The 25,601-nt window shown below is 48.6% G+C and overlaps 1 protein-coding gene and 1 long non-coding RNA gene across 2 annotated transcripts in view; one reads left to right on the plus strand and one right to left on the minus strand.

Annotated features, from left to right (window-relative positions):
• Positions 1 to 25,601, minus strand: part of LOC142857753 (uncharacterized) — an 88,851-nt gene that overhangs the window by 12,157 nt on the left and 51,093 nt on the right. The window lies entirely within an intron of this gene.
• Spint2 (serine peptidase inhibitor, Kunitz type 2) lies at positions 1,054 to 23,879 on the plus strand. Its single transcript, XM_075986167.1, has 7 exons — positions 1,054 to 1,530; positions 17,649 to 17,819; positions 20,015 to 20,074; positions 21,045 to 21,098; positions 21,716 to 21,877; positions 22,085 to 22,123; positions 23,371 to 23,879. Exons 1-7 carry the CDS (start codon positions 1,425 to 1,427, stop codon positions 23,535 to 23,537), a joined length of 759 nt encoding a protein of 252 aa, XP_075842282.1. The 5' UTR covers positions 1,054 to 1,424; the 3' UTR covers positions 23,538 to 23,879.

Genomic DNA, 25,601 nt, shown 5'->3' on the forward strand with positions numbered 1-25,601 from the left:
GTGCTGGCCCAAGAGCATTATTTATTTGTTTGTTTGCTTGCTTGCTTTTGGCATTTTGAGATAGGGTTTCTCTGTGTAACAGCCCTGGCCGTCCTGAACTCACTCCGTAGAACAGGCTGACCTAGAACTCAGAGATCTGCCTGCCTCTGCTTCCCGAGTGCTGGAATTACTAAAGGCATGCACCACCGTCTCCCTACTAAAAGTACGATTTTCAGTGATAATGCGATCATTCTAATAATCTTGGTGGTGGTCTTCTACTCCTGTCAGTCCTGCCCCATTCATTCAACTTATACGGCCCCTCTTCTCAGAAACCCTCCATGGTTCTGAGGTGGTGGTTCGTGGGTCTCCTCTGCCCACACCCCTTTAGGTCTGTTCATCCTATCTTAGGTTCTGATCTTCACCCTACGATCTCTGTATAATTGTATTTGTCCTCCTGTACAGAGTTCAGGGAAACCTGTTGTTTTAGGGACTTGTCACCTTTTCCAGGCAGTCCCCTGCCTGGCTGGCCGTCGTGCTAAATAGGAAACCTGTGTGGTCGGGTCCTTACGCAATGGTTTTCACCTACCCCCGCTCACTCAACCCTTGGATTTCCCCATCGCATTCCTGATCACTCTTCCCTCTGCTTCCGCATCACTACTCCAGGCTGCTCCTATCTGACGACATACAGGCCAGTCTGGTGTGGTCACTTCTGAGTTCGGGACATTTGGTCATGGCTCAATGAGCTTTGACTTAGGCAGGATAAATCCCTAACCCCTAAGGAAGGCGAAAGTAAGGCGGCCAGAAAACCCGTTTTCTCCCAAAATGTGTGTCACTTGCCCTAGTCCCAGCGCAAAAGCGAGCGAAGGCACAATGGGCTCGTGGCCAAAACCCACGAGGAAGGATAAGAGCGCCTCGCAGCACCGCTCCTCCAGCTAGGGCCGGCTGGGGGCGTGGCTAGTGACCACGCCCCCCTTCCAGGAGCTGGGGGCTGTCCCAGGTAAAGGAGGGCGAGAGCGGAGGCGCAGGTGCCCGCCCTCCGCGCCTGCGCCGAGTCCGCTCCGCCCCGCCCCGCCAGGTGCGCTCCACCCCCAGCCTGGGCTCCACCGTCCCTAACTTCTCAGCGTCCGCCATTCTCAGTAGCGACCCCCTGGCGCCTGGTGGTGTGGAGCCCTAAGTCGGGGGAGAGAGTCGCCGAGTGTCGCGCGGCGTCCAGGGGCGTGTTGGGAGCCGACTAAGGCGTCGTACGCGACAAAATCCCGAAAAGGGGAGCTTCCTGGGAGCCGGGCGCCTCGCGGTCTGCCCCCCACACCCCTGCGGGCGCAGCCGCACCTGAGCTCGCGGACCTCCAGAGCGCGTGCGCGGCCGAGGGCTTCCCGCACCTGCTGGTGAGAATCCCCCAAACGGTCGGTGGCTCGAGGCCTGGCGCGCGGCGCGAACAGCAGGTCATGGCGCAGCTGTGTGGGCAGCGGCGGGGCCGGGCGCTCCTCGCCCTCTTAGCTTCGCTGCTCCTCTCCGGGGCCGAGGCGGCCGGCAGAGACCTGGACTTTCACGGTGAGGGCCCTGCGAGGATCCCGGAGGAGGGGGTGGAGGAGGCCGCGGCTGCGCGGGTTCAAGCGGGGACCTGGCGCCGAGGAATCGCAGGCTCCTGGGGGACGGGGACGGTGTGCGGGGGGAGCAGCCAGACCTGCTGGTCTCGGAGGGGTGGAAAGGCTGGGGACAAGTCGGAGCGAACAGCGAACGCCGAGGTGTAAGGGTAACGCAAAGTGTCCCTTGGGAAGGGGTATTGATCCAGAAAGGCGATCCAGAAAGGCGTGGCACTGGACTCTCCTGGGGCAGGAAGTGAATGAGACGCTCAACTAAGCGGAAATTCGAGGGCCAAAGAAAGTCCACGGGGAGGGGGGGGGCAGCTAGACCTCAGAGGGTGGGGTTTGTTTGGCTGACCTGTTGGCGGCTTTGGGTACAGGGAAGCCTCTCCCAGGACACCTGTTGTTAGGGTGTAGGGCAACAGCCTTTCGAGTGATGCCCGAAGTAAAGAAGCAGTGGCAGAAGGGAGGAGCTTTGCCAAGGTGCCAGCCAGGGCAGGAGCACCCGGTTGGTACGAGAGTGTTGATATTGGCATTCAGCAGCTGGGGATGGCCTCTTCATGTGTTAGTGCTTTAATGCGTCAGACAAGCATAGCCAGCTTTGAAAGGATCTCTGTTGGAAGAATTCATTGATTCAGTAAACTCGTTGAGGGCCGGCAGAGTGTTGGTGAGGAGGCAGTGCTAGCCCTGGTGATACGAGTTGATTCAGACAAGACGGCTGCCTTCATTCACAGAGCTTGGATTCCAGTGGGAGAGACCACGAGCAAACCCTGAAATGCTGAACTTTCCAAAGATTAAATGGCCGAGTGGCAATTACAGACGGGTGGGAACGGGTGACAGAAGGCGAGGGGCATCTAGCTAGGAAGGTGTCTGCATCCTAACTGAAAGAATGAGGAGTTGGCAACTGTACCAACACCTTGGGACCAATGTCCTATGGGAGTAGTGGAGAACAAAAACTTTGATTGGGTGATGGTGGCACTCGCCTTTAATCCCAGCACTCGGGAGGCAGAGACAGGCGGATCTCTGTGAGTTTGAGGCCAACCTGGTCTACAAGAGCTAGTTCCAGGACAGGCTCCAAAGCTACAGAGAAACCCTGTCTCAAAAAACTAAAAAAGAAAAAGCAAAAAGAAAGGAAGAGGAAAAAACCTTGGTCAAAAGTAAACTTGGTTGTGATCAAAGAAAAGACTGTTCCTAAGGCTGGATCAGAAGTGAGGAAGAGGAAGAGCGAGGGAGAAGTGGACAGCAATCACGTGGCCCAAGGTCTTCTGGTCAACCTATAGAATAAAAGAGAAAGCAGGAAGTGTGGCAGTCTGGCTTTTCCTTGTGGTACCTTCTGAGGAATGGTTTATTCCTGTGTCGAGAACCGAAAAAAAAAAAGTTAGGACTGACTAGGGCCAGCGTGGAGAGTCAGAGCTCTAGATGCAGAGTCAGGATGCAGCTGCTGGTCAGGCCTTTTCAAATGAAGGCATTACTGTCTTCTTGTACCTGTAGGTACCTGGCCCGAGACTACATCTGCTTATGGTTATACACCTTGTCTATATTTCTGCATGTCCTCTAAGCCTGGAGCCAGCCTGAGGTGGTGGTGCCTCCACAGGCCTTCGGAAGGTTACAGCGTGGTAACTGATGAGGCTGTGTCCTGTTGAACAGTCTTTTCCTGTTCCCATTGGCCTGTCTGTCGCAGCTGGCCAGACCTGCTGACCTTTCTGAAGTACGACTGTCGGGTGAACTACTGCCCTCTTATCTCAAGTGCTGTTTGTTTAAAAGCTTTCAACAGCTTGATCTGAGGCAGCAGGCAGTTCTGATTGTGTGTGTGTGGGGGGATCCCTTCTGTTTGCTTTGTTTTTTCTCAGCAAGCAAAATCCTGTACTCAGGTGAGGGGTTTCTCTGGCACATTCAGCTGCACAGTGCCAACAAAGGGAAGTGGAGGGATGTGGACAGGAGTGATTATAAAAGGCTGTTCATAGAATTTTATCTACGCCAGTGGCTGAGGGACAGTGGACAGGTGGTCGGTAGGGCAAACAGGTTGTCAAGAGTTGAGGTTCTGGAAGGAAAGACCTAGAAAGCTAGTTGGAATAGGTGTTAAAACTGTGGTTCTGAAGAAACATATGTTAGCATTAGAGAGTGGTGTGGGGGACTGGGTCCTTGGAGGACAGACAGGACAAGGCTCATTTGTCTGGCTGGAAATCCCCTACAAGTCAGAACCACCTGAGGCAGTGAGCCCCAGGGAAGGATTATGGAGAAGGGAGGACCTGGGTCAGCAGATGGCACAGCCTTCTACTCTGATGACAGATATTTTTTGCCACAAGAGGTTTGGGGAGCGTGGAGAGAGAATGGTCTGGAAGCAGGGCTAGATTCTGGTTAGAGAACGGTATCCTGAAGGCTCAAAGGGGAGTGGAGCGATGGCTTGGTGTTCTTGTAGAGGATCAGTTGAGTTTCCAGTGACCACATGACGGTCAGCCATTCATAACCCCAGCTCTGATGCCCTCTTTGATTTCCTCAGGCATCAGGCGTGCACATGGTGCATAGATATGCAGGCAGGCAAAATGCTGATACATATAAAATACTTTTTAAATTAAATTTATTCTTTCTGTTTGTTTTTTGAATTTGGGGTTCTCCATATATTCCTGACTGTCTGTCTGAAACTCACTCTGTAGACCAGGCTGACCAAGAACTCAGATCTACCTACTTCTGCTGGGATTAAAAGTATGCACCACCACAATCGACTGGCTTAATTTTTTTTTTTTTTTTGATTTTTTGAGACAGGGTTTCTCCGTAGCTTTTGGTTCCTGTCCTGGAACTAGCTGGAACTAGACCAGGCTGGCCTCGAACTCACAGAGATCCGCCTGCCTCTGCTGGGATTAAAGGCGTGCGCCACCACTGCCTGGCTCTGGCTTAATTTTTTTAAAGGTTCAGGAAAGAGACTGAGGAAATGAAAGGGTACAGGAGTTGGATGGAGGTAGGGACTGAGCAGGCTGTTGAGGGCTGTGCGTGGAGATCAATGTATGTGCATGGTTGACGTTCTCTGATCTGCCCTTGCAAAAGTTGGTGACTTAGATGAGCAGGGGGAAGCCGATTCTGCATCTGGTGTTTCTGTCCAGCATTCAGGAGCAGTCTCAGTCTGCCATGGAGACAGAGGAGACCTTCACAACCAAAGATCATTGTATGATTTCTAATGTTAACATCTTTACTTGGGGGCATTGCCTGTAAGTATGATGGTCTGATAGGACCTGAGCCAAATACAGGCCTGTGTTTCCAATGACACCCATGGGCCAAAGCCAGGAACCTTTGTGAAATAGGACACTTCCAGGTCTGATAGCTTCTTCCCTTCAGTTACCTGACTGCTCTGTACGCCTTGGGGTGTGGCTGCATCTCAGGACTGCACTCTCTTTAGTAAAGGAAGTAGTTACCCCTGAGGGTTATTGAGGAGCATGCTACTTCCAAAAAGAGGAGAAGCCGCTTTACCAAATGCTTTCTTCCTTAGGCCTTAGGTAATAATGCTGATACTTAATGGGCCCTGAATTTTTTTTTTTTAAGGGCGGTTTAACTATGGTCTCACCTATGCCAGGCAAGCACTTTGTGTACTTTATAAATTTCTGTTTGTTATTTTGAAGCTGTGTCTTATATGGCCTAGGTTGGCCTCGCATACATAGCTGAGGTGACCTTGAACTGATGTTCTGGCTCTGCTTTTCAAGTGTTGGGATTATAACTATGTGTCATCATGCCTGGCTGCTTTTTTATTTGAGGCAGACTCCAAGTTGCCTGGGTTGGCCCTGAATTCATTCTGTAGCCAAAGTGAACCTTGCACTTGGGATCTTTTACCTCAGCTTCCTGAATAGCTGGGATTACAAACTTGTGCCACCTACCTTGACTGAAGTAATGTAATTTTGATCATTCTTACGAGGTCAGATAGCAGTTTTCCCAAGTTGGAAATTCCTTTTAGAGCCATCACTTATGTTCAGTTCTTGTTGCCAGTAACTGTTAGCTGCACCTCGGGCATCAGCTGTTAATGGTTGCTTGATCTGGCTTCTTTGTTGATGGTTCTTGGGAATTTCCATTGGAGCTGAGCCCAGCAATGTTCATTCCAAAGCCTCCGCTGACTTTCAAGCTAGCATTGGTTTCCATTAGCTTCCTGGGTTAGTGATGGCTTCCAGCACCTAAACTGCAAGGCGTGCTTTTCCACCAGGCCCTGGAGCATGCCATTAGTCCCTGGTTCTTTCCTTTCCTTGCTCACATGTATGGTTCTGACCCTGATGCTCAGCATACCAGCTTAGGAGCTGAAGAGCATCTGGACTTGGTATCAGCTGGACACATTGAAGAGGTGGTTGTCCTGCCAGTGGACAAGGCTCTTTGAAATGCTTATTAATTTAGCCAACATATACTTGCTAAGTACCAACTAAATGCCAGACACCAGTGTAGCTTTTCAAATAGAACACTGACCAAAACAGACTAGGAGACAGCTGAGTCAGTAAAGAGCTTGCTGCCCCCAGCACGCATGTAAGATGCCAGGTATTGTAGGGTCGGCCTGTGGTCTGAGCACTGGCAAAGCGGCCAGACTAGGTGAGTTAGTGAGAGACTCTGTCTCAGGATATAAGGTGGAAGAGCTGAGCATGGTAATCTATACTTCTAATCCCAACACTGGGAAGCAGAAGCAGCTGGATCTCTGAGCTCAAGGCCAGTCTCACCTACGCGCGCAGTTCCTGGCAGGTCAGAGCTAGATAGTCCCCCCCCCCCCCAAAAAAAAAAAAAGAAAATTGAAGGCAGTTAAGGAGCACATCTGCTTGAGCTCTGGCTACTACACACAAGCGTGATGCACACACAGAAACTTAGGTATGTGCTACAGCGAGGAAAGAGATGATTTATTTCCGTGCAAGGTTTTCTGTTGGGATATGGAGGTCTGCTGTGGATGAAGGTCAAGGGCAGAATTCCTAGTCCGTCTCAGTGATGACTATGAAGTAACAGTGTGGGTATGAGTGGTTGTTTACATTGGGCTATCGTTTATGAAATGTAAACCTTTACAGCTAAATAGATCTAAAAGGTCAAAAATCTCATGTCCACAACACCAAAATTTTATAACCCTTGTAATTTAAGTTGAATTTGTCATTATAAATGTCCTTTTCTCATAACCACTGAGGGATTATTTAAAACTTCTGAATTACTCCTAATTTTGACACATTCCTGACACCAAGACCCTGGGGAGATAAGCAGTTAGTAGGTTTGTCCTGGAAATAGAAGCTAACCAAAAGTAAGGCAAGGAGCCAGGTGCCATGGCACATGCCTTTACTCTCAGCACTTAGGAGGCAGAGGCAGGTAACTCTGAGACCTGGAGGCCTGTTTGCTCTGCCAAGGCTACATAGAAAAAAGAATGAGTATAAAGTATATGTCAACCTCAGAACTTCAGGATTAAAACACTGTTTTTGGGAGACTGAGGCAAGAGGATCGCTTGGGCCCAAAAGTTCTATCTAGACTAGCCCCCACCCCCCCTTAAAACAAAACAGCACAAGGCCAGGCATGGTAAAGGCAGATCAGGAGTTCAAGAAGGTTATCCTCGACTACATGGAGTACCAGGCTAGCCTGACATACGTTGAGTCTCAATAGACAAGAATGTTTTTAGCAAAACAACCCTAAGCATCGTCTTGTCCAGTATCTCTTGCTTTCCTGAAGACTGTTGAAAGTCTTTTTACCTAGCCAGTGTGGTGATACAGACCTGTGCTCCGTCTCAGGAAACAGAGGCAGAAGGGTCAGAAAGTAGCTGAAGTCTAGGTTTCTTACTTCTGCAGCTTCCCGCTCTCTGCCTCTTGACTCCTTAGCTGCACTCCAGTTTCAAAGTGTCCTGGTGCAGAGGAGGGACCAGGCCACTGGAGACATCACTGTTGTCACATAAGAAATCCAAGGGGACAGTGGTGCTACCTATGGCCTGGTCCTGTTTGGCCTGAGGCTGTTTTGCCTTATCTTTCCCTGTCAGCAGCTGCTTTGTTGAGTTTCAGTGAAGCCTGCGCTTCATTCTCATTTCTGCAGTGTCAGTGTGTGGTTAGTCCGTCTTCACAGAGTGGCTACTCCTTATTTATTTATTGCCAAATAGCAGGAGTCCTGCCTTGGCCCCCGAGTGTTCCAGAGTCTCACTGCTGCACCTGGCTTATTTTAAGCATTTATAACTAAATCCTTGAATCTGAGTTCTCCATGCTGTATCAGGAGAACCTCGCTTCGCTTTGCTTTGCTGCAGTGAATGAGCAAGGCAGCAGGATGCATCTTGAGAGTCTATGAAGAGGAAGCTAACTGACTTTCTACTTTGTCAAGATAGCCTCGAGATTAATGGTATGGGGCTGGGGGTGGGTTCAGCTCAGTTCGTAGGGTGCTTGCCTCAAATGCTTGAAGCCCTGGGTTCCATCATCCATAATGCCTATAAACCAGCTCTATGGCGCTCTAGTCTGTAATTCCAGCACTCTGGGCAGTGAGGGTGGGAGAGCAGAAAGAATTGACGGTTACCCTCTACTACATAGCAGTTGACTTCAAGGCTAGCCTGCATTACATGAGACCTAGTCTCAAATCAAGGAATGAAAGATTAATGGTGTTCCACAGCCAGAAACTAAGTCTGAAGGAAAGTCACAGGCCAGTGCTTGCATATAAACTTGCCAAGAAACACTGATACCTACTAGGTCCAAAACCAGTGTCAATCACACAGACAGGCCCTACTAGTGACATTTACAGTGTTCACAGCAACACAGAGGACGGGGCGCTTTCATAGGCAGGCCTCTGTTTTATACTCAGAGCTTCTGAAACCTGGGCTTGGGGTTTTGGTCTCATGTTTCACTGTGTTGCCTATGCTGGCTTTGAACTAGTAAGGTGAAGCAGCTCTTTTGCCTTGGCCACGTCATTGCAGTCTAGGCTCATGCTGCTATGTCTGGCCAGGCTTCAGCCAGAGAAGGTGGGCTTATTCTCCAGGCCTGATGGTGCAGGGCTGTAACCCCAGCTACCTGGCAGACAGAGGCAGAAGAATTGAAAGCTCTAAAGCCTTGGCTGCAGAGTAGCTTGAGGCCAATCTGGACAGCTTTGCGAGGCCCTTCCTTCAAATAGAGCCTAATAAGAGCTGGGGTGTGACTCAGTGGTGGAGCCCTTGCTTGGCAAGTATGAGGCTTACATTCAATCTAAGTGCTGCTTTAGAAGTTCATTCTTCCATTAGACTTAAACTTTTACGTTTTTATCTAGTTTATGTGGATGGGTGTTTTGTCTGCATGCAGGTCTGTGCAGGTGTATGCTGTTGAGGCTAGCAAGTGGTATCTGATCCTCTGGAACTAGAGTTACAGATGGTTATGAGCTATCATGTGGGTACTGAGAATCAGACCTTGGTCCTAGAGAAAAGCAACCAGTGCTCTTGACCACTGAGCCATCTCTCCAGCCCCTCATTAAATTTTTGAAATTTTTGTGGATGTAGGTGTGTCTGTGCTCACATTTGCATGCATGCCAGGAGACAACCTGTAGGAGTCAGTACCTTTCTTCCAACATGGTTCTCAGTCTCAGAGTTAAACTCTAGTCGTCAGGCTTGGTGGTAAGTACCCTCACCCACAGAATCATCTCACAGCCACCCGCAGCAGGGTTTGTGTTGCTGCTCCATGATATGAATGAGGAAGTAACACAAGGTTAGTGAAGCTGGCCAGGAAGCTAGCCATGATGAGTGTGCTATCACTCTCATCTAGTGCTTTACCAGAGCACCTTCCTTCCCAACTCCAGGTACTCTGCAATCTGGATTACGTACTTCTGCTAATGATTCCTACCGTGTCACTCCCTTTGGCCATTTCCTTTGTACCTCATATGGCTTATAATAAGCCCTTTGAATTTGAGGTGTGATTATAATAATTTTCCTTGTATAGGGCTTTCCCCCGCCCCGCCCACTATCCATGTGAGTCTTAGGGCATTGGCCTAATTGCAGATGAGGGCAAGCACACATTTCCACTTGGTGGGCCCAACTTATGGGGAAAATTCACACTCCCCCCCCCCCTTTCAGGACAGTCTTTAAGAGCATCCTTGCTGGGAATGGTGGCTTTGATGTGTGATTCCAGCACTCAGGAGGCTAAGGTAGAAGGATGTCAAGTTTGACACAAGCCAGGGAGAGACTATCTCAGCAAGTCAAGGAAAAACAGGGAGAAAAACCCCTTTTCATTCTGACAAGCATCTAGATTCACATAGTAAGTTGAATGTTCATCTTCCATTTAGTATATGTTCCCCAAACACTTGTTTTACAGTTGCTCCTAATACTCAGGGAGCTCTGCTCCGCCATGAAGCCACCTCACCCCTAAATAGCCTCTTCTGTGGGCTGGGATTTGAACCCCTGCACACGCTAAACAAGAACTCTGCTCTATGACTACACTACATCCCAGCCTTCCATAACAAGTATTTCTCAGATAAGGTCTCTGCTCTCTAGTGTGGAGGAGTGCTGAGAGTGTGGACAGTAGGACCGCAGCTGGTGTAAATTAGTGGAGCGATGGGAAATGAGAGAGGGGTGTGTGTGTGTGCACTGTCTCCTCTCTCTCTCTCTCTCTCTCTCTCTCTCTCTCTATCTATCTATCTATCTATCTACCAGGTTGGCCTCAAACTCACAGAGAGCTGCCTTCTCTGCCTCCCGAGTGCTGGGAGCCACCACCACCTGGCTTCATACGTTAATTTCTTTCTTTTCTTGTTTTGTTTTTTGAAACAGGGTTTCTCTTAGCCCTGGCTGTCCTGGAACTCACTCTGTAGACCAGGCTGGCCTCAAACTCAGAAATTTGCCTGCCCCTGCCTCCTAAATGCTGAGACTAAAAGCATGCGCTACCACTACCACCACTGCCTGGCTTATAAATGAATTTCTAACAAAAAGATTTAAGAAAGCAAAAAGCTGCACACCTTTTATCCCAGCACTTGGGGAGGCAGAGGCAGGTGGATCTCTGTGAGTTCCAGGAAAGCCAGGGCTACACAGAAGCCCAGAAAAACAGAACAAAGCAAAAGTAATGCCTTCAGGAGATGAGACCACCAGAGGCTTATGATGCAGATGATAGGCCCCTGTGTGCAGGTGCTCAGTAGCTGGGAGTCTCTACACCTCCAACTGATATGTGAACCTAGGACTGTTCATAAAATTGAGAGCTGGGAGTGAAGCTTGCCTAGTGTACAGAAAAACCTGGATTGTATTTCCAGTACTGCAAAATAAGTGAGAGAAGTGTGGGGAAGAGCTATGTCCCATACCCTTGCCCTCTCCCCTCCCCTCTTCTCCCCTTTCTCCTTCCTGCCCTTCTTTCCTTCCTTTATTGTTCTCTATGTAGCCCTGGCTGACCGGGAACTCTGCCTCCTGAGCGCTGGAATTAAAGGTGTACAGCACTGTGCCCCTTTTATTCATGGTATTGTATGTTTCTAAATTAAAAAGGGAAAGTTTAAATCATAAGGATATTTGAGTGTGGTGATGAGCACCCCCTAATCCCAGCACTCACGAGGCAGAGGCAGGCAGATCTCTGAATTTGAGGTCAACCTGATCTATGTAGTTCCAGGCCAGCCAGGGCTACATTTGTTAAACTCTAACTTAAAACATTCTGCCGTCCATTCCTGTCTTGAACATTTTTCTACACTGGCGCACACATGTCTGCTTTTAACAGCTCAGAGTATTCCCTTCTCTGGGTGTCTTGGTTGTTTTACTGGCACAAACAGATGTGTTAGTGGAACTTTTCAGCTGCTGTAATCTGTGAGCATGAGCTCTCTGTGGGTGTGGGAACAGCTGGCCCTGTTCTGTGTAGTTTCTTTTCCTTCTCCCTCCTCTTCCTTTTTTACTCCTACTTTCTTTTTTAGACAGGGTCGGTCTCTATAGCCCTGGCTGGGCTGGAACTCACAGAGATCCGCTTGCTTCTGCCTCCTGAGTGCTGGGGTTAAAACTGCACCCTCTGTCTGCTTTTCCTACGTGTGTGGCGTGTGGGCTTCACAGCACCTGAAGATCTTCATAGCTCACAATCTGATTCCCTTTGGTCCTTACCTTTGAGAGTTGTGGTGGCTTTAATGAGAGGAGCAGAGGCGCTTTCTACACTGCCGAGGAATGTGTATGGTGAGGGATGTGAACCTTCAAAGTCTGGGCATGTCGTGGTGGTGAATAGCAGTCTCTAAACACTCTGCAAAGGGGGAAGTAGCAGGTGTTATCTTTTTTCATTTTTATTCATTACCGTATTTATGTGTGTATGATGGTGTACATGTTGGTTGCTTCCTTCCACTGTGGGATCTAGGAGTCAAACTTGGGTCCTTAACTTTAAAGGCCAGTGCCCACTGAACACGTCACCAGTCTTCCCAGCTCTAAATTGCACCTTGTAAAAATGCCAGCCTCCACCCCCAATTGCTGTGTTTACAGGTGTGTGCCTCCACACCCAGCAGTTTGTTTTTAAATAGTTGAATGAAATCCAGGGAACACTGTTGTGATTTAGAAATGATATGAAATTAGGTTTTGATGTACATGAACAACATCTGTGTAGCACAGCCACCCGTTCATGCATTGTCTCTGACCGACCGCTTCTGTGCGTTGTGATGGAATTGCCAGAGACCGTGTAATCCACAAAGCCTGTGGTAAAGGCAGATTTCCGCATGCCCAAATTTTCGTTACCAGTTTTACTTGGTAATCTGAGTATCCACAGTAGGGTTCTTTAGCTGTGAGTACTGGGGATGGAGAGCAGGCCCAGCTGCTGGTCCAGCTGCTAAGATGGCTGTACGAGTTAACTGGTGCCTGAGGAGTTGCTGATGTTGTCTGGCCTTTCGGCATTCCCCATTTGGCTAATATTAATATGCACAGCAGAGCATGTGACTTGTACTGCCACCTCATCCCTGTGATAACCTGTGGGACAGTTTACATGAATGAGCAATAGAGGGAACTGCAGAAAAAACAATGTAGCCGGGAGAAAGTAGTGACCCTGGAAGTGAAGTTCCACACTGGTGGGAGAACTGGCCTTGTTGACACCCCATCAGAGGCTGGCGCCACACCTCAGAGCTTGCAAAGGCTTCCCAGAACCAGGATGGTGGTGCTACTTCTACTTCTGTGGGGCCCCAGGGGGAGTGAAGGCAGCAGATGTTTGTAAAGCAAACACAGAGTGCGAGCTTTTATTTTTTTTTTTTAGATACAGTTTCACTGTATATCCCTGCCTTTTTGAAATTCACTGTGCAGTCAAGGCTGGCCTGGAACTCAACAGAGATTCCCCCTGCCTTTGACTTCCGAGTGCTGGGTACTAGGTCCGAGGACTAAGAGTGTGTACTACCATGCCCGTCCTCAGATCAGGTCTGGACACTGCAGGAGAAAAGGCTAAAACATTAGAAGTGGTTCTAGATCCAGAAAAGGCCGACCGAGGGTCCTGTCCGTGTCATTGGAAGTGTAATGAGAATACCAGGAGCTCTGTTGTTGGGGGAAGACATGCACTTCAGTTCTCAGTGTTGAACAAGATGTAGCTGGTGGTGCCAACACCTTTGGGAGACAGAAGCAGGGTAAGCTCTGAGTCCAGGTCAGCATAGCAAGGCCAGGATCAACATGGGCTGCTCGGAAGACCCTATCTCACACAAAATGGAGCATGCTACGTAAATATCTGTTTGTACATCTGTAACCAAATTATTTGTTTTGGTAATTTGTTTTATTTTGAGACAGGTTCTTGCTGTGTAACACAGATTAACTTCCTGTCTTCTAAATTCTGGGATTACAATTATGGCACTTTAACAGACATTAAAGATCACATGTATATGATTACTTTTCATGACCCCACACCAACCCAAGGCAGTTATTTCCTGTGATTTTTGCCAGTGAACCCTAACAAGAAATGTATATTGATCTTTGCTCTGGGCAGAACAGAGCTCCAGATGGTTGGGGCTTTCTGGCTGTCTATAGGGCTGGGTAGATCTCGCACTTCAGTTTAAAGTGCCCTTCGATTCTCATGTTACATGGAGTGTAGTCATGTACACCTGTAAACTGTCCATTGGCTGAGACAAGACATTGAAAGTCTGTTTTGAAAATTTCTGTTTGTTTTGAGAAAAAGCTTAACTGGGTAGGAACTGTCAAAATGGGGTCAAATAGTAGAATCCTAAGAAATTAATTATTCTGTGTTTTAAAAGTAAATTTGAGCTGGGCGATGGTGGCTCATACCTTTAATCCCATTACTCGGGAGGCAACCTGGGCTACTGTGTGAGATGGTGCCTTGAAAAAGAACTGGGAATAGTGGTGAATCCCAGCCTTGTGGGAGGGGAAGGCAGCAAGGGGATCACTCTTCCAAGCCATTCACAGCTACATAGAGCAAGATCAAGACCAACTTTGGTTACATAAAACCCTGTTTCATTAAAAAAACACCAAGATCTGGATAGTTGTTACTTCATTTGGGAAAGAACAGATGGGAAGATGAGAAGGGGTTGGGATCATACCTCTGGTAGAGTGCTAGCCTGCCACATATGAGGCCCCAGGTTCAGTCTCCAGAGCCACAGAGTAAGAAAGCTTAGAAGTGATGCACCGGTGTTAGTCTTGTCTGTACTGCTCAGCTTATTTGGGATATTCTGAAAGTAACTTCCATTGCAGTGAGCACAGCTGCAGCTACTTATTTGTAAGAATATTAGGTCTGTCTTTTGAAGCCTATAAACCAGACTGAACTTTGTGTCCTTGTTAAAAGGTGACAGCAGGTGGTGCTTGGTGGCTCTCAGTTCCTAGGAGTCTGTGAGTTGAAGACAAAGTTCCAGGAAGGTAGGGACCTACACAGAGACCCTGTCTCAAAAAAAAGTAACAAGGGATCTTCCCATTTGGCAGAGTAGACCGAAGCCATGGGCAGATGGTCTTTGATAAAACTAGTGACCTGAAAACCAGAGAAACCAGTTTCATTTTGACAACATTCCCAGACACCAGTCTGTAATTTTACAGCAGCTAATGTTCTAAATGCCTGCCAAATTAGGGTTTGTTTCCTTCAGCTCCTTCCTGGTTTTCATGGGGAGAAGGGTTAGGAGGTATAAAAGACGGACATACAGGGTCTTACTCTGTTCCTCTGGTTGGTCTGGAACTCAGTTTCAGTAGACCAAACTAGGCTCCAGTCTGAGGTGATCCTTGCCTCTTGCTTCCTAAACCCTGGAATTAGGAATGGATAACCACCACATCTGCCCAGTCTTCCTGGTTTTCATACCGGATTTGGAAGCAATAGAAATAATTTTGTGGGCTGGAGAAATGGCTCAGTAGTTAAGAGCACTGGCTGTTTTTCCAGATGTCCTGAGTTCAATTCCCAGCACCCACATGTTCACAACCATCTGTAATGGGATCTGATTCCCTCTTCTGGTGTCCCTGAAGACAGTTCACTCATATACAATAAATAAATAAATAAATTTTAAAAAAAGAAAAGGAAGAATTTTGTATTCTAGGTTGGATATGCCTGTAATCTCAGCATTTGGGAACCTGAGACTAACTTAGGCTACTTGTCAAGACCCTGTTCTAAAGACATTTGTGTCTTGGCATGTGTGAGTGTGCCAGTAACGTGAGGCCACAGTGTAGCTCGTGGGTAGAGTGCTTGTCTAGGCCCTGGGCTTTTCCTCAGTACTGAAAAGAGAGTAACAAATAGAACAGGAGGCACGCCTTCATGATTACCTGCAGATACTCAGACAGTCGTGGTCTCTCTGCTGGCCTGACACTGGCTGTGTAGACCAGGCTGGCCTTAAATTCAAGAGATCCGCCTCCCTCTGCCTTCTGAGTACTGGAACGAAAGGTGTGTGCCACCACACACAACTATGTCATTTTTCAGCCTTTTCGTTGGTTTAAGAGTCAAAGCCTTATTAAGAAATAGCTTGCCAGCCACATCCTGTGAGCCTTGGCTAGCACTCGTGGTTTGTCACTGTCAGTGACCCTGTAGCTGAGAGCAGAGGCGTCTAATGCAGGGATTTGCCCTACGAGCCCTCAGATTGTGATAAAGGGCCAGAGGAATGTTGACTTCCAAGTAGCTCTGTTTTGTTTTCCCACTGCCTGTTGATATCTGTTCAGCTTTTCCCTCCACTGCCCTTAGGAGCCCTTGTCTGCATCTGGGCTCTAGGCAAATCTGTGTGAATTTAGATCTCTTCCAAGCTTCATTGCCCTGGTTTGGAAGCAAAGGGTGTTATTTGTGATCCTGTTTGATTGTGAAGATTACTTTTGTTTTTAATTTCTAGTTAGTGTGTATTTGTGCACATGCGCCATCTCAGAAGTATGCCGTAGCACTTGAGGTCAAGGAGTAGGTTCTTCTTCCCCCAGAGATTGAACAAAGCTGTCCAACTGAGCTGCAAGTGCTGAACCATCTTGCCAGTGTTCTTGTTTTTTGGGTTTTGTTGTTTCCAGTTTCTGTGGCCATGCTAACCTTGAATTCACTGTGTTGCTGAGTGAGATTAGCTTTAATTTCCTGATCTTCCTGCCTCTACCTCTCATGAGTTGGGATTATGGGTGTGCACTAGCACACTGTACCTAAAACTACATAAAGCAACAACACAATCACAGTTGGTGGCTAACAGGACTCTCAGCCAGACAGACATTTGTAGCACCGGGTCCCTCCTGTTTTTCAGCATGGGATTCTGACTGGGTCCTGTGGGTCCTTGTCATTTTGTATTATTGTTAGCAGTGTTGCCTCCCCCACCTGACAGTGTGTAGGTTGGGCCAGATCGAAACTGTGTTTACTCTGGGCATTGTTGATCCATCCTGTGTTTTGTGACCTTTGGCATGCTGTCAAAAGCACCTGTTGCAGGTGTATACCAGCTGGTTTTTTTTTCTTTTCTTACTGAGATAGCCTTGGGCCTTGGACTTACCAGGCAAGTGTGTTACCACTAAGTGAGGGGGTCACCAGCTCTTCCTTTATTTGTTAAATTTTGCCTCGGGTTGGCATTGAACTTTCCATTTCTCTGGACCTTGTTACAAGTGGCTAGGCTTACAGACCGCTGCCGTGAGTTTTGCTGGGGAGATGGTTCAAGTCACAGCATGAGGCCCAGCACCCATATGAAAGCCAGTACCTGAGGAGACTGGGAATGATGTGCCACTGCATCCGGCCTTTTAGGGGCTTTCAGACTTGTGCAGCAACTGCTTTTACCCACTGAGCCATCTCACTAGCCTTGGAATTGTTCTTTTCTGCTAGTTAGTTGAGATTTATTGGCATGTATGGGAGTTGCTGAAGGGGAAGTTTTCGTTTTGCACAGTAGCAATATGTTGTGTCTGTAGATTGTTCTGAGAACATCTGGTTCCGTGCCCATCATAACAGTTTGAGAGATGCAGCGGAAACACAAGTCCTCTCTCTGCATTTTCCAAGATTTTCTCCAGGGGTGGAATAAACTTGGCATGAGCAAACTGGAGAGAAACAAGGACAGCCTGTGAGCACATACTCAGCTCTGGGACAGCTGAGCTTGAGAGCTGTCACTTGGGTATTTATCAGATTGGCCTCTGAATTGGAGTGGGGAGGACAGTGTGCCACTGCAGAGGAAGACATGGGATCTGTGAAGAATGGGTTCTGGTGGCTTTCCATTCTCCAGCGATTCCTATGCCTTGTTCGTGGCCCTTTGACCAGCCTCTAACAGTGACTGCAAATGTCACTGTCAATACTGTGCTTGGCATCTTCCCCTTTGATTGGAGTGGGGCAAACCTTAGCACTCCCTAGAACCCAGTTCCATGAGCTGGGTTGTCCTTTAGAGATGAGAAACTAGAGCTAGCAAGCTTGTCTCTGAGCTTCTTGGATTTGAGTGTGGATGTTTGTATACTGATTGCCTTTGAGGGAGGGTATATGGAATCTAGAGCCTGGATTTAGGGTCCAGCAAGTGCTCTAGTGAGCCACGCCCTTACCTCTGCAACTCTGTTAAGGAAGGAATCAAGGACAGAAGCCACCTGCAGCTGCAGCTGTGTCAGGTACTTTGTTACCAGGCTTCGTGCTTCTTTCCATATTAGGAAGACAGCATCAGCACAGGCTTTGGAACCAGGTCAAGAGGAACTGATAGGCCCAGAACACTTTGCTTCTCCTTTTTAGTATCTTGAAGACCCCTGGACTTCCTCCTATAGATTATGTGTGTGTGTGTGTGTGTGTGTGTGCTTTGACACAAGGATTGCCCCCATCAACCCACATGGGTTCTGCTTTGTTTCAGAGTCTTGTGGAGTTTCGAAGGTAGTGGGGAAATGCCGGGCTTCCATCCCCAGGTGGTGGTACAATGTCACTGATGGGTCCTGCCAGCTATTTGTGTATGGAGGCTGTGAAGGAAATGGCAATAACTACCAGAGCAAGGAGGAATGTCTTGCGAAGTGTGCTGGTGTCACTGGTAAGACTGGAGTTCGGTGAATTTGATGCTTAGAGTTCATTATTGGGATGTGGCTATCTTCTGTCTGCTGGGTCTTCACCCAGCCCAGAACCTGGGATGGAGTGGAATTCAAAAGCAAAAGCAGGCTCAATGTGCAGTCCCGTGGCCTTACTGATTTTACAGCAGGCAATACTTATTACCGTAGAGTCAAGCGACCACCCGACCTCCTGATCCACTCCTACAGGCCCTTGTTCTTGGGCACAAGGGCTCTTTTTCTACCCCTAAAACAAGTGACCTGAAAAGCTCACAAAGCCATGTTAGAAGTTAACACTGTGGGTGTGTTCCCTGAGATCCATCCTCCTCCCAGCCCTTACAGTTCAAATAAAACCCGAAGGTCTGGCAGAGAGCTCCAGGTCCTGATCTCTCCCTGCTGCTCCCAAGTCTAGGGTTGAGCTGTCCACAAAGATTTTGTGCAGCCTTTTCCTAGCGTGCAGGTTTGCCTGGTGACTCGAAGCTGTGATGGTTTTGTGTTGAGCTCCAGTGCTCACAGTCAGCCTCCTCAAGCAGTAATGTTTGTGAATTCTGTCTCCTCACTTGCTGACTTCTCTTGCTTTGAGCTATGTATTCAGGAATCAGATTGGCATCTTGAGGTCAGGTGGAGGTCTCAGCGGTAGCCTTGGGCAGTGACCTCAGGTCTGCTGCACTGGGTGAAGAAGGGCAGTTTGCTTGTCCAGGGAATTTAGAGGGATGGGGGACAGGAACTGACTTTAGTCTTTTGACACATAGTTCTACTGAGTCGTCCAAGCAAGTCTTAAACTCCTGATCTTGCTGATTCTGCCTCTTAAGTGCTTTAGTTTATAGGTACCGGCCACCACACCTAGCTAGGGTGTGATTTTTAGATGGTGCAAGCCAGTTCAGTCACCTTTTTGGTGGTAGCTGGTTCATCTGGAAACTGAGTGAAGAAAATGTCATTTCTGTGTTTTCCTCTCCTGTGTGGAGGGGGAAGAGTTGGGGAATGTTGTTTGCTCCCTTTTGATGTGCTGTGATCCTCTTAGAAAGAGAGTTGAAGTGAGCATGGGCAGGGAACAGTGGGCATAAGGCACTCACTGTCTCCCTGGACATGGTCCAGAACCTGACCCTGGATGCAAGGGCCCGCACAGTTCTTGGTGGGCATTTGGTTGTATGTCTCTTGGTGCTGAGAAGGACTCTGTAAGGCAAGCCGAAAACCGCCAAAACCACTAGTCCCTGGAGTCCTTTGCCAGTTTTATTGAGGGTGTGTGCCAGTTTATTAACTTGTAATGGGAACTAGAACCTCCCAGGGGACCGGACTGTCCCTGTACCTGCTTTCAGTCTACAGAGGCAAGCCTTCTAGCAAATTGCCAGAAAGTGGCCTGATGAGGGGCACAGGTAGGAGGCAGATTGAGGGGAGCTGGGTTATGAGGTGACTGCTGGATGACAGCAGGCCAGGCCCGTCCCAGGCATCGCCACTACTATCTCAATATGTACTAGAGGGAGACAAAATCACATCTAATGCAGGCACAGTATTACCCAAAATTGAGAGGCTGAGGCAGGTGGCTCCAGGAGTTAAGAGACCAGCCTGGGCAATGTAGCAAGATCTTCTCTGTCAAAAAAAAATGTAGAGGCAACTCTCTCTGAGAAAAGCACACCTACTCATGGGTATATCTTACCCTTTCCCTAAGCATGTCCATGAATCTCTCTTTGCTTAAGATCGGTGTTCAGATGGGGACAGTGAGATGGCTCAGTGGGTAAAGGCCTGAAGACCTGGGTTAGATCCAGGGACCAACATGCCAACATGGTGGAAGGAGAGAACTGACTCCTGAAAGTTGTCCTCTGACCTCCACATGTACACAATGACACACACATGCATAATACATACATATATTAGTAATTCCTAAAGTATCACTAAAAAAAGGACTTTAAAGATCCATGTTAAAAATGTCGTAACTCCAACTCTACTTTGAGAAAGAGAACGTGGTTCAACAATTTAAGTGGCCCTGGGAGCCCTGACCACGTAAAGTCCTTCTGCTTCAGTGTGTGCTGACTCCTCAGGCAGTTCCAGTTCCTCATTGCTAAGTAGCCAGAGCTTGTGGCCCTCCCTCCCCAGGGGCGCCACAGAAAGGAGGAATGAGGGTTGGTTGTGGCACATAGGACTGACTTGAAAGTTCTTTTCTTTCCTGGTCTTTGTCCCCTCACAGAGAACACCATTGATGGTCTGACCAGAAACAGAAATGGAGCTGACTCTTCCGTCCTGAGTGGTAGGTTCATAAAGACCCAGGTGGATGAAGGCCACCCAGAGGGTAACTGTGACGGGTCACCTGGAACTGGAAATTGTAATGTGCTTCCACCTCTGCCTCCAGTGTACCAGCACCGTGTACTTGGGCCACAACAAGAGGGCACTGCCTCCCCTCTAAGCAGCTGTCTGCTGTGCTGTGTCCTCTGCTCCCCGTTGGGGTTGCTGTCCCCCCCCCCTGCTAGAAGTCCTTTGTCCTCAGCATCCCACCCTTCTCTCCTCTGCTGTCCTTCATCTAGAGCTTTGTGTTAGTTTGCTTTGTAGAGCTGGCAGTAGCCACCCTGCTCCTCTTTTATGCTTAAGGCACTCTGCGGCAAGAGCCTGGGTGAGTGGTCCCTGTTAGTGATTGTACCGTTGGGGTTAGGCCCCAGGCCAGGGGCTCAGCAGGGCCTGCAAGACCTGCCCTTCCACAGGGCCGGGGGCGGACTGTGTACCCCTGATGGGGACAAAATTCCCCAGCCCCCAGTGGACAGTCCCTTGCACCACAGTCTGGGCTCTGGCCCTCCATGTCTGACACCGGAGCACATGTGGGAGTTTGGCTGCTGGGACTCTCCTGACTTACAGGGAGCCGGGGTTAGGCCAGAACACTTCCCAGTTGTTCCAGGCCCATGTTGGCTACCTTAGGACCCTGCATGGTAACTCTTACCTTCCAGCCTTTCTCTTAAGGAAATTTCCCCAGAAAGTGAACAGAGCTATTTTCTTGATCACTTCAGGAGCATGGCTAGATTAGTTCCCATAGTAACCACTGAAGTGGCAGGAGTCCCACCTACCTCTAGTGTTCCTTCAGTGTGTCCTGTGCTCCCGAAGACACCAGGAACAAGTGTCCCTCTAATGGTGACACTGCCTATGATCACTCCCTGGGCCCTTTACAGTCAGCCCCAGCCCTGTTAGGCCAATTGTCCTGTGTCCCTCCTAACCAGACTTTTGTGTTGCAGCTCCCAGAAAGCAGGATTCTGAGAACCTCTCTGGCGAGATCTTCAACTTTGAAGGTATAACTTAAAGAATTTTGTATTTATGTGGTTGGCATTGAGACTGACTAGAAGAAACTTGCTAAGCAGGGCCACCAAACTTGCCAGGTGGCTGTAATATAAAGCTAGAAGTGGGATGACAGGTGGCAGGCAGGAATCAATATGCTAGCAGAGTGAAGGCAGCGGGCTGTGCGCTTCTAGAGTTAACCTGCACCGTGACTCTAACTAACCACAGCTGAAGGCTGTGGATAGGAGCTGCGCCCTGTGCGTAATTTCCACGTTAAAGTGGAGGTCCCAGGACAGAGGAGGGGACGACCCAGTACATGTAAGGTGCCTGGGGCTGTGTGGACTGTAGACAGTATGGTCATGATTGTCTACAAGGTGCCTGAAAATGAAACCAGTTCCCCACCCCCAGTGTATACAACTGAAATTCATGCACTCACACGCTCGCACATACACCAGAGAGAGAAAGTATAAATTGGTATCTACGGGCTAGAATGACTGTGTCTGACCCACAGGCATTTCACCACACAGATGGCATGCTCTGTCTGCTGACCATCTAGGCATTCTAGGCTTGACTCCGCTCCTCTTGGCCCAGTTGATTTGTCTTCCTAAGGCTCCCTTGCTCTTGCTTCCAGAATATTGTGTCCCGAAGGCTGTCACTGGGCCTTGTCGTGCAGCCTTCCCTCGCTGGTACTATAACGTTGAGAAGAATTCCTGTGAAAGCTTCATCTATGGCGGGTGCCGGGGCAACAAGAACAGCTACCTCTCCCAGGAGGCGTGCATGCAGCGCTGCTCTGGCAAGTCTTCCAACCCCATTCCTGGACCTCGGGCCCTTGATAGGCCCTTTCCCTGCCCCTCTCCACAAAACGAGGACTCTGAAAATGTCTAGGCCTCAGAGCCTCCAGAGCTTCTGGGGAGAGCCCTAGTGTTCAGGAGGCTGAGGGGACCCATTTTGGTCCCAGCTCTAAGCATGGACTGACCTCAGCATTTTGTGTTCTCTTTAGGCAAACAGATGTACCCTGTTCTGACCTCTGGAACAAAAGGTAAGAGACCTCTTATCCTTCTCTCCCTGCCACTGGCTTCCTGGACGTACTGGGCTCTGCCCAGCTTTGTTTTCTGCCTTGCTTATAATGTGTTCCTCACTGGAATATCCTTGTGGCAGAGTTCTGTGTCTACATGAAAGTGGCTAAGCAGCTTGGAATTTGTGGGCATTTGTCCTAGAGTAAACACTACACAAGTGTAGGCTGAGCCTGAATCTCTGGGTTGCCTATTTGGGCCACAGGGAGTGTCTGGCAGACAGGCCTATCCTGTGGAGTCCATATACAGCCTGAGGGTAACTGCAGGTTTGGAGGGGACTTCAGTGCCATGGGGCATGAAGAGGTGATGAGGGTTGTCAGGAAGCAGTCTAGCCTGGGGAGGAAACCCTGTACTTCTCACTTCTTTTTCTGAGCCTGTGTACAGCTGTGCTGGACCTGCCAAACTGGTTTGGCCTCTTTTTGATCTTTTTCCCTGTTGAGGAGCCAAGACCTGGCCTACAAGTCTGCCTTGTTCTAGAAGTAGAATCTGGTTCTCAGGGCTAGGCTGGAAAGGTGCCCAGGTCTTAAAGCCTGGTTATGGGTAGAGTTAGGCAGGGCATTGCCCCAAGAAGGTAGGTAGGTCCTCTAGCCAGTGCAGGAGGGGAGCCAGGTAAATGTCACAGGAAGTCACATGCCTGAGATGGAGCCCCACCTGGAAAGGAAGCATCTTAACTTCACCACAATTAGGAACCCTGGGGTCCCTCCCAGCACTGATGGGTACACCCTCACCAGTCAAGATTCACCTGCAGGGGATCATCTGTTGCCTTTCAGGGGTTCAAGGCCAGACTCAGCTATATAGGGAATTCAAAGGCCACTTGAGACCTTGTCTCAGATAACCAGAATAGGGCTGGTGAGATAAGTGAGCCGGCAGGGCACTAGCCTCCAAACCTAACAGCCCCACATGGTGGCTCACAACCACCTGCCACGCTAGTTCAGGGAATCCAGTGCTCTCTCTTGACTTCTCAGGCACTTGGTGCCTAGACATACGTGTAGGCAAAATACACGTACATAAACATAAAATTATAACGTACAAAAGTCATTCTATACATGTGGCATTGCAGGGAACTACCTGCCAGATCTCTCCAGATTCCCAGGTTGAGGACGGTGTCTGGTCCTCTTCTGAGTCCACTTGGGCTACTGTACACTCTAGGTTACCCTTATGGCCCTCTCTGTCCATGTTCCTCCTCGTCTTACCTGTCCGCTCTTGTTCCTAGCGGTGGTCCTGGTGGGGCTGTTCCTGATGGCCCTGATCCTCCTCCTGGGAGCCTCTGTGGTCTGCCTGATCCGTATGGCACGCAAGAAGCAGGAGCGTGCTCTCCGTACCGTCTGGAGCACTGGGGATGACAAGGAACAGCTGGTGAAGAACACCTATGTCTTGTAAAGGCCCCGACTCTGGGAGAACAGACATGCCTTTGGAAATTAGAGCAACTGCTTGAATCTGTGAGATCATTAGGGAATTTTGTCTTTGTTTCCCCGTGGCAAGGAGGGAAGGGAGGCATTTCTCAGTCCTGTGGCTACTTAGATCCCCTGACTTCTGACCTCTCAGTAGCTCCCTCTGCCTCTCCACCCATTACCTCCTTTAGCATCACTAATAGTTCTGTCTGGTAGCTTTCTTTGTTTGTTTGATTTATGTGGTTTTTTTTAAGTAGATTAAGTTTTTTTAAAAATTGGGATTCTGAAAGAAAAAATGTATGTTTAATAAAATGGGCCTTTTAAAATACAATTTACTATGTAGTTTCTTTTTTTATGTGACTGCTACGACCAGATTCTATCTGGGAACTTGATTTGCCATTTGCCGACAGGCCTTTGCTCCCTTTGGTTTTAGAGACAGAGTATGTTTTTCTTGTTTATACCATACGGGGTCCTGTGTGTCCCATGCTGACCTTACGCTCTTATGTAGCTGAGATGATGTGAGCTTGCTGCCAGCTCCTAAGTGCCAACATTACGGGTGTGTGTCCTTACATCTAGACTATTCAGTACTGAGGATGGAACCCAGGATTTCCTCAGTGATGGGCAAGGCCTTTACCGACAGAGCTGCATCCCAAGCTCCTCAAAAAAAAATTTTTAAGATTTATTTTCACCAGGCAGTGGTGGTGCACACCTTTTATCCCAGTACTCAGAAGGCAAAGATAGAAGGATCTTTGTGAGTTCGAGGGCAGCATGGTCTACAAAGAGTGTTCTAGGACAGCCAGGGCTACACAGAGAAACTCCATTAAGGGAAAAAAAAGATTTATTTTCATTTTATGAGTATACTGTTTTGCCTGCATATTTGTCTATGTACCATGTACATACCTGGCACCTAAGGAGGCCAGAAGAAGGTGTTGGATCCCCTGAAACTAGAGTTACAGATGATTGTGAGCCACCATGTGGGTGTTGGGAGGTGTTGGTCTGCTGGACTAAGATGAAGCCTGTCAAGACCCTTCTGAGATGGGAGTAGTCTTGGTTCTTTTTGTTTTTTTAAGACAGGGTTTCTCTGTATAACAGTCTTAACTGTCCTGGAACTCATTCTACAGACCAGGCTTGCCTTAAACTCATGGGGATCCACCTACCTCTGCCTCCTGAGTGCTGGTATTAAAGGTGTGCACCTCCACACCTGTCTAGTCTTGGTTTTTTAAGACTATTTTAGGTCACGTGGGGCGGTGATTGGTGGTGCATGCCTTTATTCCCACCATTCGGGAGGCAGAGGCAGGAGGATCTCTGTGATTTTGAGCCAGCCTGGTCTACAAGAGTTAGTTCCAGGACAAGCTCCAGAGCTCCAGAGCAAACCCTGTCTCAAAAAACAAAAACAAAGCAAAAACAAAAAGACTATTTTAGGTCAGTAATAATCTTACTGTTTTCTTTCTTTTTTGTGTGTCACTGTGTATAGAGGTTGGAAGACAGGAATCAGTTCTCCCGCCCATGTGGGTAGGTCTGGGGAATTAAACTCAGGTCCTTGGGTGGAAAGCACCCTCTGGGAACCTGTGATTTCCCCTCTTGTGGCTCAGCATTCTTCTACCTTGAAGGTAGTCACAGGGCAACTCACAGGAGGTCTTGCCAGAGTTCTGTCAAATGTTTTAGGGTCATCGTGTTGATGTGGCAAAGAGTTGGCTGAATGGGACCTCCAAGTAAGGCCTGCCTGGCCCTGCCACCTTGCCTCCCTGTGGGCTTCCTTCCCCCCTGGACTCTCAGGAAACTCCTTATCTTCACACAGGTCCTAAGGCATGTTCGTGGCACACTGGCATCTCTTGGGCCACCATCCTGGAAGTAACCACAGTCCTTGTGCTTTTTTAGTTGTTTGGGTTTTTGGAGACAGAGTTTCTCTGTGTAGCCTTACTGTCCGAGAACTCACTCTGTAGACCAAGCTGGCGTCGAACTCACAGAGATAGATCCACCTGCGTCTGTCTGGGATTAAAGATGTGCACCACCACTGCCTGGCCAGTCCTTGCTTTCCTGGCATATGGACACT

This window comes from Microtus pennsylvanicus, chromosome 1, assembly GCF_037038515.1.
Source record: "Microtus pennsylvanicus isolate mMicPen1 chromosome 1, mMicPen1.hap1, whole genome shotgun sequence".
In the NCBI taxonomy this organism is placed as follows: Eukaryota; Metazoa; Chordata; class Mammalia; order Rodentia; family Cricetidae; genus Microtus; species Microtus pennsylvanicus.

Bases quoted from the DNA above. Each gene is read 5' to 3' on its own strand.
- Spint2 (XM_075986167.1), top strand. From the start codon at position 1,425: ATGGCGCAGCTGTGTGGGCAGCGGCGGGGCCGGGCGCTCCTCGCCCTC. The intron at 20,075-21,044 runs GTAGGTTCATAA...TTTGTGTTGCAG, and splicing joins TGACTCTTCCGTCCTGAGTG to CTCCCAGAAAGCAGGATTCT. The intron at 21,878-22,084 runs GCAAGTCTTCCA...TGTTCTCTTTAG, and splicing joins GTGCATGCAGCGCTGCTCTG to GCAAACAGATGTACCCTGTT.